The sequence below is a fragment of the Crassostrea angulata genome, chromosome 3 (assembly GCF_025612915.1).
Source record: "Crassostrea angulata isolate pt1a10 chromosome 3, ASM2561291v2, whole genome shotgun sequence".
NCBI lineage: Eukaryota > Metazoa > Mollusca > Bivalvia > Ostreida > Ostreidae > Magallana > Magallana angulata.
The window spans coordinates 188,725-202,817 of NC_069113.1; the positions used below are offsets into that span (position 1 = coordinate 188,725).

Consider the following 14,093-nt stretch of genomic DNA (forward strand, 5'->3'; position numbering starts at 1 on the left):
TAGCAATTAAAAGATAACACATGCTTAAGTACAGTACCTTTGATTGTGTATACGTAATTATATTACTGTTCTATATAGGAAATAAATTAATATGTTTACAAATCTACCTTATTTCTTCGTGTTTATATTTAATTATTATATTAATTATATATATCCTCTTTGTAGTTAGTTGTTTTTAACTGCTTTTATTCACGGAATAACGTTACGTGAATTTTTTTTTGTCACAATTGCATAATGGTTTTGGTTTTGTGTTTCTTCGATGTTTTTTTTTTTATATATGAGTTATGATAATAAAAAGATAACGAGGTTTTGTATTTCCCAACGGTTTAATAAAGAAATATTTATCAAGTCCCTAAACGTCGTAATGTAGGTCACGAAAGATCCAGGACCCGAAAGGTCTGGGTCACGAAACGTCTTGTGAACCAAGTCACGAAAGGTCCGGGTCACGAAAAGCCTTGCATCCTTTGATATGATTTAAATACTTAATAATGTTAAAATTCAATTAGTAACTGTTGCAACATTGCTTGTTTGGTTTGTAGGCTGGTAGGGGTCTGTCTTTAAGCAGAGTTAACTCCTAAAGGAAGTACTACACACTCTTTTAAGTTTATCCCTTATTGTGTCAAGATTAAAATTTTTAATAATATTGAATGTTTACTGCAATCTGAATAGTATCAATAGACGACATAAATCTATAACACTTGACTTGATTTTATCAAACCTAGTGCTGTTTCTGTGGTTTGAATGATGTTCCCTACAAACAGTGTCTTTAAGTTCAGAATACATGACAGTATATACATCAATGAAGTCTTATCTGTGGTCTTTTCTCTTTATCTACAGGGGCATCCCCGGAGGATGGAGTTCCTGATATGATTGTCATCAGTGAAATCGATGAAAACGGAATCGCTGTCAACCTAAAAACCCGATACACCAAGGATCAAATATATGTATCCTTCTGATAGTTGCTGAAGAAATTTAGAAACTCAAAACAAGAATATTTGATTGATACAACACTCAACAATCAGATGTTGTTAATGTTTATTAACTGTGGACTTCACATTTCTAACTTAAGGTGGTATGGGACACTTCCATGTTATGACGTATTGTGTATCAAAATAAACAATAAAATTAAGTGCAGTTACATAAGTAGTTTCTTTCCCATTATTGTCATCTAACAGCGTAGCGCAGTGAGTTAGAGGGTTAATATGAATCTGTAAGTCATGAGTTCGATTCCCACTGTGGGTTTTACAATTTTTACTTTTCAAAATATTTTTAAAAGCTATTTTTTGGTTAGATATCGTCAAATTTGAAAATTCTTAACCGGTGAAAGTATTTCATTTATAATGTACTTTAATCCACGTTTATATCGACAGATGTCCCATACCACCTTAAAACATATTTCAAATACATTATAGTTAGGTATATGAATTCAGAAATAACTTTGCTGTGTGACTGATTTAGAATATATGTGACCAACAGAGGTTGATTATTTCCTGGTAAATTTCCTGATCATTTTTTTTCTCTTAGAGGAATTTCAGAAATATTCACAGTTTTATACACATTGTACAGAACCAAATTGGATTTTTAAATTAAAGCATCTTTTTTTCCTCAAAATGTATTGCATGCATATGATAATCAGTCCAATGTATGTGAAATATGGTGAATGTATGCCTGACACAGGTAATACAGCGAAACAAACGCTGAAGTATTCAATGTTTGTGAAACCATTAGAAATCTGACTCCTCTTTATATTTCAACAATTGTTTAAACATAGCATTTTGGAAAATATTGTATGCAGTATTGTTCTTGTCCCAATAAGAGTTACATCAATTGTTTGGAGAGATGACAATTGAGTTACTCTACACAACAGCTGGACTGCATTGAATCCCTCAACCCTGTCCTCAGTGTACAGACCTGGTGCTTTAGGAGCAGACTTTGTGGCAGGGCTTTGATTGGGGCTGGCGGAGGTTCAGTTTTTCTTGCTGGTTGTGTGTGTTTCCTGTACAGCCCTGTAACTGAGCAGTGTCTTCCGCAGTCTGTAGTTATTGGCAGGAAGTCCTTTCCGTTTAAACTTGTAACTTGTGTTACCAAGAAAAGAAAACTGTGTCTGTGAAAATACTGAAGAAATATTTCATTTGATTAAACAGAAAACGTGAGAACATTTGCTGCAATACTTTACTTCCAAATTGGTTTTTATGCAACACCATAAATATTCCTCATTTCTGACATGAGAAAAAAATGTACCAGTACTTGAATTATTTACATCAATTTTGTCAATTATTTTGAGAACTCCCCCAGTTTACCCAAAATGTGACACTTTGACAGGTGTGTTAACCTTGATGGGATTGTTGTGTTAATTTTGTGTTAACTTTGATAGGGATTGTTGTGTTAATTTTGTGTTAACCTTGATGGGATTGTTGTGTTAATTTTGTGTTAACTTTGATAGGGATTGTTGTGTTAATTTTGTGTTAACCTTGATGGGATTGTTGTGTTAATTTTGTGTTAACTTTGATAGGGATTGTTGTGTTAATTTTGTGTTAACTTTGATAGGGATTGTTGCAGATGTCTATAAAAAAAGGTTCTGATATCTGATTTATCAAGACTATCAATGAAACTTTAAAAAATGTTAATTTACAAGAGAGAGAGAGAGAGAGAGAGAGAGAGAGAGAGAGAGAGAGAGATTTTGTGATAGATTCCAGAGTTTATTTAGACTGTGTGTGCTTGTAAGCAGGAAGGAGGTGAAATCCTGCAGTTTCCATTCTAGTTTTTATGTTTACTTTGATAAGCATGTGCTTTTCAGATTAGGGTGGATACCATTTCACTCATCTGTACCTGCCAAGTTATATCATTAATAGGAACTAATGCAGTAGATCATTTTGCTCTAGATATAGACAATTTCTTATCAGCTGATTGAAGTTTGTTCAATGGGGCTGATTGTCACGCTTCTGTAGAGAGGAATGTTGTGAACTCTGGAGTCTCAGACTGGGAACACTTGATTTAGCCCAGACAAGATACATTGTTTTAAGTGAGGCGATTTAATCCTTTGATAATCAGGTTGTTAAGGTGCCAGATGTTAGCAGTGGCTGCACAATGCCAGGCTCAGTCATGACTCACACGGCACACCTGTGAAGACTCGGTGTGCACACCTGTAGTCTCAGGTACCACTGTACAGTACTCACACACCCACTTACACACCCACTCACACATTAAACACTCAATAACATGTAAATAAGCTTCCTTTACTGTTGATTTGTAAGTAAAAATGAATAATCCTTAACTTCCTCAGACATTTACTGGATCTATACTGGTAGCTGTCAATCCTTACAAAGATATTCCAATATATGATCAGGTAAATATATATATGAAGGGGTCATATTGCACCCCTCCCATTCCCACACCCACCCCTAACCAACACCAGGCCATTTGACCATGTTATGTTGACTAATGCAGCCCATTAGTTGTAGAGGACCTGGTATTACATGCTTCATCAATATTAGATGGGGATGAATGGTGTCCCTGGGGGGCTCTGAATCATATTGACTCTCATTGATCTGCTTCGTTACCCCATTACTACCGGGCTGTGTATTGCACTACAGGAAGGAGGGGAAATAAGGGGGTGGATCAAAGCAATCAGAGGAATGTGGGTCTGTTACACAATGGGGACCCTAGGGGTACATTGATTATCGGGATTCTGTGACAAGTGTGTCCTGTTGACAGCCTATCATCAGTTGAGCTCTATGTTAGAGTGCAAGCAGCACCGCCTCATCGGGCTTCAGTTGGCTGTTTTATCTTTGGTATTTTATCTGTGGGGTTTAAGTAGATGCTCACTTCACAGAGTTACATCTGTGTGATGTTTAATTGCTTTGTCCCAAACTGGATCCTTATGGACAGCGACCTTTGATTTGTCCTTGAAATCCAAACAGGCCATTAATCTAATATTATCAGATCAGAAAACAAATATAATTGCCATTTGGCTGCAAAGTGAATAGTCCACAGAAAGTAATCTCTCTACCTCAAAGAAAAATCAATTTTATTTCCGATACCTGTATTTTATAATTGGAATATTTTATTATTTCTTTTGTGTTTGATAATTTGGTGCATAAACCATCACAGAAGTTAGAGATTTCTAGCCTGATATTATGAAGCCTAGGTTGTGAGTCTTATCAGGGCAGTTACGAGATATTTCTGCCAGTCTGCATCAATATTCAGCAGAAGTTTTGTTTAGAGAAACCATAATTTTGTGTGTATAGGACCATAACTGTCAGGAAGTCATTATAAATAGTGCTTACACAAATGCTCACAGCCCTGTGAACTTAATAAAATCTCAAGTCCTCTCTCTCTCCTTGCAGAAAGATGTTGCTCAATTTAACGGCAAGAAACTTAGCCAGGTGGAGCCACATGTGTTTGCGATCAGCGAGGCTGCATTCCAAAGTCTCCACAGCTCCCAGCAGAACCAGTCCTGTATCATCAGCGGGGAGAGTGGGGCCGGCAAGGTAATCACACCTGTATAATTAGTGGGGCTGGCAAGGTAATCATACCTGTATAATTAGTGGGGCCGGCAATGTAATCACACCTGTATAACTAGTGGGGCCGGCAAGGTAATCACACCTGTATAATTGTGGGGCCGGCAAGGTATTCACATCTGTATAATTAGTTGGGCCGGCAAGGTATTCACACCTGTATGATTAGTGGGGCCGGCAAGGTAATCTAATCTCCCTTGGATGATGAACATAGCTGCCCTTTGTAGGGCTTTATTTGTATCAAAACGCAGAAATCTACCTGAAATCAGTTCAGTCAGAGATACCCAAATCAAGAATATGAAATTCAATATTGACCCCATCATGATAGGGATGTAGAATTTGAATATTTTGACAAAAAATGTTTAAAATGCAGGTGTGCAACACCATCAATAAACAACATATCCTAAATAAGACTCAATCATGAAGTTATTTTAATTTTTTTTACATTAATTTTACAAGGAACCACCGATTGTTTACATTAATTTTATAAATAAGGATCCACGGATTAAACATGTTAGAGATAGACTCTGTAGCACCTGATGATATCACTTTGTCACAAATCAGAAAGTTGTAAATGTAAATTAAAATTAAGTGCTTATTTTAATTAGTAGTAGTTCTGTAGTACTCATAGTTGTCATGGTCATAATTGGGAATGCTACACTTGAGTTTTTGGGGGGTACTTGAGAATCAGTAATTAAGAAGTCAGTTTTAAGGGGACTTGAAGCAGTGTCCTACTTGACAGATGATCTAGCGGTTTTCAGTGTGTGATAGTCACTGTAAGTAGTTCTGATGAATGTGTTCAACATAGAGAGTATATTATCTCTTTACAAGCCTATTGGCTTGAATACATATGTGAGAAATAAGAATGAAATATGTTGATCGGGAAAGCAGAAGTCGAACACAGAGAAGTCTTAAGTGTGAGGCAAATAGCTCTCGTGGCAGGAGGAAATTCAAGCTGTATAGAAGGGTGTACTTAGATTCTGTAATAATTTGATAGGACTACAGTGCCCCTATAGCATACTAAATATAATAGGCTATTGAGGACATGGTTATTGACTCTTGTTTTAAATCACGGTAATTACCCCTCTTTGCCAGGTGTGTCAGGTGCAGATGTGACAGAGCTCTCTGAGCTGTTAGTGCTATACAGAATGCTGACTCTCACTCAGCCATTATGGGGCCCCTTTCTATCAGTGTCGCATCTGTCCTGGTATTTGGGGGAGATGGAATCTGTTTTAAGATCAATATCTCTTGCGTGCCTGCTACAGAGAATAGCTCCCTACGGCTCTGTTTGTTATAAGGCCCCATCACGAATAAACAAGGCTATTTCATAATACAAAACACATTGACCATGGCAGAAAGAGAGGGAGCAGCACTATTGCTGGGTTACAGTGGTTTAGGGGCAGTGAGAAGGACCAGCACTATTTGAGGGCTACAGTGGTTTAGGGGCAGTGAGAGAGAGCAGCACTATTGTTGGGTTACTGTGGTGTGGTCTACCGCCATAAATCAGCTTTATTGACCTGTACTGGGTCAGCACCAGGTGCTGAGTAGTGTTACCTGCCTGTGTTACCTGACACTTCTGTCAGGTGTGAATGTGCCTGTTGATTGTCACTCACTGCACTTCTTTCTATAGGTTTGGGGACTCTCCTACACATCATAAATAAAGCCCTTGTAGTACTGGTGTAGTATTACATGTTGTCATGTGTAGCCTGAGGGTAGTTGGGGTCAGTGTTTTGTCAGCCTTGAAAAGCATTCCTTTAGAAACTAGTAGACTAATTGTTCGCGAACAATTAGAGGTCTTTCCACCTCATTGTTTTTTATGTTTGAAATAAGATTGCTTCAATAAAGTATTTTTTTCTGCGTTATTTCATAAAAAAGTGTCAAACGATTAAGTTTGCAATTTTTTATTGCTTGACCTTGACCTTTATGTCATTTTGATCTGACAAAGTAGACGCTTCAATACCAAGTTGTCCGATGCATCTATGATTATTGATTCAAAAATTGTTTGTGTTTTAATTTAATGTTCGAAACTTTCAGGGGCAATAACTCATAGAAAGGGACTTTGGACCCTTTCGGTATGAATAAATTAAAGGAGCGTCTAAGTGTACTGAATACATTAGTAAACGTTTCAAGTCTCTATCTCTAACGGTTAATGGGGAGTAGCGATAAGAAGCATTTTGTACAATAGGGGCAATAACTCTATAATTGTTACATGGTAAGGGTCAATGAGTTACATTTTTAAATGTCTCATGATGTCCTACTACATCCATGAAAAAGTTTTTCTCTGCCACCGTAAACAAAAGAGATCTAAAAACTCATTAATTAGGATATTTCCAAATGACCTTGACCTTTGACCTTTATGTCATTTTGTTCGGCCAAGGTAGACGCTTTCATCCATAGTGATCCGAAGTCTCTATGATAAGTAATAAAAAAGTTTGAAGTGATTTTATGGAAATTTAAATACTTTCAGGGGCAATAACAACTAGATGGGGGCCTCAGATCCTTTCGGTATGAATAGATTGAAGAACCCTCTATGTGTACTGAAGACATTGGTAAAAGTTTCAAGCCTCTATCTCTTATGGTTTCAGAGGAGTAGCGATAACAAACATTTCGTACAATAGGGGCAATAACTCTGTAATTATTCAAAGGTATGAGCCGAGGGGCTATATTTTAAAATGTCTTAAGATGTCCTTCTAAATCCATGAAAAAGTTTTTCTCTATCACCCTTAACAAAAGAGATCTAAAAACTCATTAATTAACAGATTTCCAAATGACCTTGACCTTTGACCTTTTTGTCATTTTGTTCGGCCAAAGTAGACGCTTCTATACCAAGTGGTCCGAAGTCTCTATGATAAATAATAAAAAAGTTGGAAGTGGTTTGATGGAAATTCAAATACTTTCAGGGGCAATAACTGATAGAAGGGGGTCTCGGATCCTTTAAGTATTAGTAGATTGAAGAACTCTCTAAGTGTACTGAAGACATTGGTAAAAGTACCAAGTCTCTATCTCTTATGGTTTCAGAGGAGTAGCGATAACAAGCTTTTTGTATACAAGGGCAATAACTTCGTAAGTTCTGGGAGTTATCAATCAAAGGGTCATTTGGTACCATAACTTTAAATGGTCAATAACATAAAGAAAAAATTGTTTCAATATCTCTAGAAATAAAAAAGCTGTCCCTGGAAAAAAAGAGAAGAAAAAAAATAATAAAAAACATAAGAAATACAAAAGGTCTTTCACCTGAAAGGTAGAAAGACCTAAATAAAACAAACTGTATGTAGATGATGGCTGTGTAAGTTATTTGAAGGAAATTCATTAGTTTGACTTTTCTTCCTGTTCATTACATAACAAGTTATCGGTAAAAATAAAAATGGAATCAGGATATATAGTTGAAAATTTTTAATTTACATCAATCTAAAAAAGGAAAAAGATATACATGTTATCCAGATGAAGATACAACCAGAAAAAAATCAAATAGATTCTTCAATTGATTTTATACAATTCTGTATGTTTTTGAAATTAATTGTCAACACACGAGCATCAAAACCCCACTTGTCAGCCCTTTGAAGTGTCATTACATGGGTAGAATTCAGAGTGATCAATGATGACATGTTGTAGAGATTTCAGAACACAGCTGGTGTGTTATATAGCCATGTTACATGTTAATTAGGAATAATCTGTTGTTCTTATCAGAGTTAGAGACACCAAACTACATGTATTAGAATAGTAAAATCTTGGGACATGAGGGGACATCTTAGTACTGAGAGAATGGTGAAATCTTGGGAGCATTGTGATAGTACATGTATGTACTTAAAAATCAGACTAGCGGCGAAGTGGGGAACAGCAATCATGTAGGTGATGTAGCATATTGTGACATGCATGTAATGTAGAGGAAGTCATGTAGCAAAGTTTTAGTCATAAAGCATATTGGCAGTCCTGTAGCATAATGGCAGTCATGTAGCACTGAAGCTGTCATGTAGCATTGTAGCAGTCACATAGTATAATGACAGTCATATAGCATTTTGGCAGTCCTGTAGCATAATGGCAGTCATGTAGCCCTGAAGCTGTCATGTAGCATTGTAGCAGTCACATAGTATAATGACAGTCATATAGCATTTTGGCAGTCCTGTAGCATAATGGTAGTCATGTAGCCCTGAAGCTGTCATGTAGCATTGTAGCAGTCACATAGTATAATGACAGTCATATAGCATATTGGCAGTCCTGTAGCATAATGGCAGTCATGTAGCACTGAAGCTGTCATGTAGCATTGTAGCAGTCACATAGTATAATGACAGTCATATAGCATATTGGCAGTCCTGTAGCATAATGGCTGTCATGTAGCACTGAAGCTGTCATGTAGCATTGTAGCAGTCACATAGTCTAATGACAGTCATATAGCATATTAGCAGTCCTGTAGCATAATGGCAGTCATGTAGTACTGAAACTGTCATGTAGCATTGTAGCAGTCACATAGTATAATGACAGTCATATAGCATATTGGCAGTCCTGTAGCATAATGGCAGTCATGTAGCATAGAAGTAGTCAAAAATATAATACAGTCATAGAACATATTGGTAGTCAAGTAGCATAGTGGCAGTCACATAGCATAGTGGCAGTCACATAGCAAATTGGCAGTCATATGATAAAGTAGCAGTCATATAGCATAGAAGTAGTCATTTAGCATAGTAGTAGTCATGTTGTACAGTAGCAATCACATATCATTAGCTAGTCACACAGCATAGTGGTGCTTATATTAGTTCAGCATTGTTAAACAAGTTAGTCATTGTGATAGTATGTACATGTTGGTTGTTAAAAAGAGGTCAAGTGCTGTAGTAAACATACTTGTCCAGATTTGTGGTAGTAGTGCAGTGTTGATATAGTAACTGAAGTACTGAGTTAACTTATATTGTTGTAACATTGCGGTACTCTAGTAAGTATCTGACAATTCTACAGGACGCTGACCATGCAGTAATCTGACAGACCTTTACTGGACTAAAGCGGTTATCCTCCACCGCTTCTATAATGGTGTTATTATGTAGGCTTCCTCTGTCTGATGCCAGAGGATGTGTCTGACTCTCTGATAATAACCCCTAGTTATACTACTACCGGTAGTAGGTCTAGCCTCGAATTTTCATCTGTCGGAACTCCATTAAAGCTGAACTTGTTTGGTCATTATAAGCGTTTAAGACTCTGATATTCTTTAGTGTCTTGCTCTTTAGACTGGTTATGAATGTCTGGAAGCAGCCCAGATATTGTGTGGCTTTAATTTCTCTTATGATCTATCATCACAGAACACCAGTTGCATTTGTCGATTTCGTTTGATGAAGATTAAATGTTTACTTATTCATGCAACTTGTTTCTGCTGATACAGAAAAACTATTCATTCTTCATCTTGAATTAAATTTTTTTTTTTTTTTTAAATCCTGAAAATTGAACAAAGAAACCTCCAATTATATTTCTTCCACCCTGAACTTAACAAAAAGTCATATAAAAATAGTCTTGAAAACTAAATAAAGAAACCTTCAATATTTCTTCCAGCATGAACTTAATCACTGTCATGAGGATTTATGTCCCAACACAAACCAATATGTCTCCTCTTTCAAGATTCCATTAAATGGCATTTTACATTTATGACATGTTAAATATCCTCCTGGAAGAGAAATTTGCCATGGATATGATCAATACGGAATTATTCCCAAGCAATTGTTCCAAGTGTTCCCGGAGCAGGCCAGTTTTGTTATTTGGTGTTATCAGCCTGACTTAGTTCATGTTGTCATAATCCCATGATTCATCGCAAGTTGACTCTCCAAACTCAATCAACAAAAGCAAAACTACCTTATGTACAGCAATTGGAGAGGGCAATTAAACAAGACAAAGATCCAGTAAAAGCTGTTAACCAATAACAAAAAGATAATAAGTTTCCTCACCATATTGCTATTTGATATATATAAAATGTTGTATATGACTGGACAATTGTTGAAATATTGCTGGTATAAATCAATGCTCCGTGTGTTTTAGGGATAATGTCCCTCTAATGGAGTCTGGTCTGTTTACCCTGACTGAGTGAGAGTATTTATCTTTCGTTGCAGACAGAGACCACAAAGTTCATCCTACAATACCTCTGCTCCGTCACCAATCATGTCTCCTTCTGGGTGGAACAGCAGATCCTGGAGGCCAACACTGTGCTGGAAGCTTTTGGTAGGTCCCCTTCACTAATCAACTCTGTACTGGATGCTTTTGGTAGGTCCCCTTCACTAATCAACACTGTGCTGGAAGCTTTTGGTAGGTCCCCTTCACTAATCAACACTGCTGGAAGCTTTTGGTAGGTCCCCTTCACTAATCAACACTGCTGGAAGCTTTTGGTAGGTCCCCTTCACTAATCAACACTGCTGGAAGCTTTTGGTAGGTCCCCTTCACTAATCAACACTGTGCTGGAAGCTTTTGGTAGGTCCCCTTCACTAATCAACACTGTGCTGGAAGCTTTTGGTAGGTCCCCTTCACTAATCAACACTGCTGGAAGCTTTTGGTAGGTCCCCTTCACTAATCAACACTGTGCTGGAAGCTTTTGGTAGGTCCCCTTCACTAATCAACACTGTGCTGGAAGCTTTTGGTAGGTCCCCTTCACTAATCAACACTGTGCTGGAAGCTTTTGGTAGGTCCCCTTCACCAATCAACACTGTACAAGGGGGTTTTGGTAGGTCTCCCTCATTAACCAAGTCTGTACTAGAGGCTTTTGGTAGTTCCCCTTCACTAACCAACTCTACTGGAGGCTTTGGTTAGCTTAATGTGTACTGGAGAGTTTTGGAAACTTTTGGTAGGTCTTCTAAACTAACCAACACTGTGCTGGAAAATTTTAGTAGGTCCCCCTTACTAATTACCTATGTACTAAAGGCTAATGGTAGGTCCCCCTTACTAATCCACACCAATGCTGTAGTGGAGGCTTTTGGTATGCCCTCCTCACTAACATACACTGTATTGGAGGATCTTTGTACCCTCAAACAATGTATGCAGGGTTTTGATAGGGTCCCCCTCACTGTAACACTGTACAGGAGACTTTTGGTAGGCTCCCCATATTAACCCTCATTAACTCAGTAACGAAGGCTTTTAGTAGACCCTCCCTCCCCTCTCAATAACCATATCAGTACTATACTGGGGGCTTTTGCTAGTTTCCCATTATAACCTTTACAAACTCTGTTTTGGAGGTATTTAGTAGGTCCCCTTATTAACCCTCACTAATTCTGTACAGGAGGTATTTGGTAGGTCCCCCTATTCACCCTCACAAACTGTACAGGAGGTTTTTTGGTAGGTCCCCCTTTTAATCCCCAATAACTCTGTACTGGAGGTTTTTGGTAGGTCCCCCTATTAACCCTCATTAACTCTGTACTGGAGGCTTTTGGTAGGTCCCCCTTTTAACCCTCACTAACTCTGTACTGAAGTCTTTTGGTAGGTCCTATCAACCCTCACAAACTGTGTACAGGAGGTTTTTGGTAGGTCCCCCCTATTAACCTTCACTAACTCTGTACTGGAGGCTTTTGGTAGGTCTCCCTATTATTCCTCACTAACTCTGTACTGAAGTCTTTTGGTAGGCACCCCCCCCCCTAATTAACCCTCACGAACTCTGTACTGAAGTGTTTTGGTAGGTCCCCCTATTATTCCTCACAAACTCTGTACTGGAGGTTTGTGGTAGGTCCCCCTATTAACCCTCACAAATTCTGTACTGGAGGTTTTTAGTAGGGTCCCAGATGATTGTCAACTTTTAGTGTGCAATTAATTAAATACAGGGAGATTTTTTATATTATTCCTACTAAGTGAAAGTGCATGAAATAAAAGGAAGTGGTGTTGAATATTATAAGATATGATTGTACTGTCAATTGGATTAATTCATTTTGTGATATAGGCAACATGTTATAAAATGTATGCAATTATTTTTTATAAAATCACAATTAACATAATGACTGATTTACTATGGGTAGTAATATGGAGGTGTATAAGGACCTCATATTAGCTGTATTAGTGTTGAAATTACAGATTGTTGGCCTATCAATCATTAACAATGAGTTATATAAAAACTCTCACTTCAGCTGTGATACTTTTAACAATGATGTACAGGAATAGAAAAATGAATCTTTAATTGGATTGACGTTTTGATTTTGGATTGCTCTGGAGGTGCCCCATTAAATTATCTCCCATGTGGGCTCGAGTCTCTCAGGACTGAAGATGATGAGGACGTTATTCCTGTATCAAACTTCCGCCCTCAAGTGTACGAGTGCATTTTCTACAAATAGCAGCAGAACTCTCTCACAAACATGTCTGCCTGTAGAGGAGTTTGCGAGTCCTGCTGGGAATAATCCCTACCGCTGACTTTGAAATCGAGCAAATTATAAAATCAAATTGAACAAAGCAGGCGGCACCCAATGTTTTATAACAGATTTCAAACTCATGGCCTCTTATAGCAACTCTTACAGCACTCTAATGCATTTTTTGGCTGTAGGCAGTGAATGGCAAATGTTTAAATTGTTGTTTACGAGAGGGATAAGAAAACGGATAGTCGGAAGTGAAGAGGTTTAGTCAATTGGATTAGGAACCCCTGGGATTGGTTGTCAGCTCTTGACACAGTGAGGATGAGAGGTGATACATCTCTATGTCTACATATATATCTATATGTACAGGGGGTTACACGGTATTCACAGCTGATTACATCCCCTTCCTGGTTCATGGGTCGGGTCAAAGATCTGGTGAGGATTGCATGTTACAATAGATTATAAGTACACAGATCTCACTGGGTCATCACTCAACAGCAGGAAAACCACAAACAAACAAACCCTCTGATCAGACCCTGTCATGGTCGATGTCAGGAATCCCCCTACAATCCTCGTGTTGGGGATTGATGGCATTCACCTGCCTATTATTTATAAAGCCTACTGTAAATATTTATTTCTCTTTTTAGTTTATTTGTAGTAAAGTATGAATCGTTGAGAACCAGAAGTGATTTATTTTAATGCGTCTTTCTGTCCCTTTTATCATAATGAGGAGTGATCATGTTTTTGTTTAGCTCGCAACTATTACACTTAAAGCTATTTAAAAATAAAAACAAACTTTTCGACATAACTTTATATATAGTTGAAGTAATCAGATTAAGGTTACATTTTTTGGCTTAAGTTATGCAAGATGGAGATTTTCCTTTTCATGCATAATTCATTAAGTGCAAGAACAGTTTCCTATCAGAACAGACTCCAATCAGTGAAGCAAACATTTAAGGCAGAATCTTGACATTTGTAATTATTTTTTCCCATATGAACTAACTAAAGACTAAAACATTCATTTCTGTGTGAACTTTCTAAGGAGGCAAGAGAACTCATTATGACATAATATTATCTCATGAGCCTATGGTTTGCTTGATCCATTACTATTCATATGAAAATACTGTTAAGCTCATAAATTTATGTCATCCATCTTTTTTTTTTAAGAATAAATAGTTTACATGGATATGAACTTGGTTTGGGTATATTCATATCTTCTAAGAAGGCTTCCTACCATGTCCTAGTGAACAATTTTGACATTGTCATTTAATTCTCATATTGG

General features: G+C 37.4%; 1 protein-coding gene across 6 annotated transcripts in view; it reads left to right on the forward strand.

The window, feature by feature from the left end:
* Positions 1–14,093, forward strand: part of LOC128177418 (myosin-I heavy chain-like) — a 61,562-nt gene that overhangs the window by 1,869 nt on the left and 45,600 nt on the right. For all 6 annotated transcript variants that reach the window (XM_052844118.1, XM_052844119.1, XM_052844121.1 and 3 more), the window contains exons 2-5: positions 838–944; positions 3,284–3,346; positions 4,347–4,490; positions 10,601–10,709. In XM_052844118.1, coding sequence (XP_052700078.1) covers positions 838–944; positions 3,284–3,346; positions 4,347–4,490; positions 10,601–10,709 — 423 coding nt within the window. The remainder of the gene's footprint in view (positions 1–837; positions 945–3,283; positions 3,347–4,346; positions 4,491–10,600; positions 10,710–14,093) is intronic.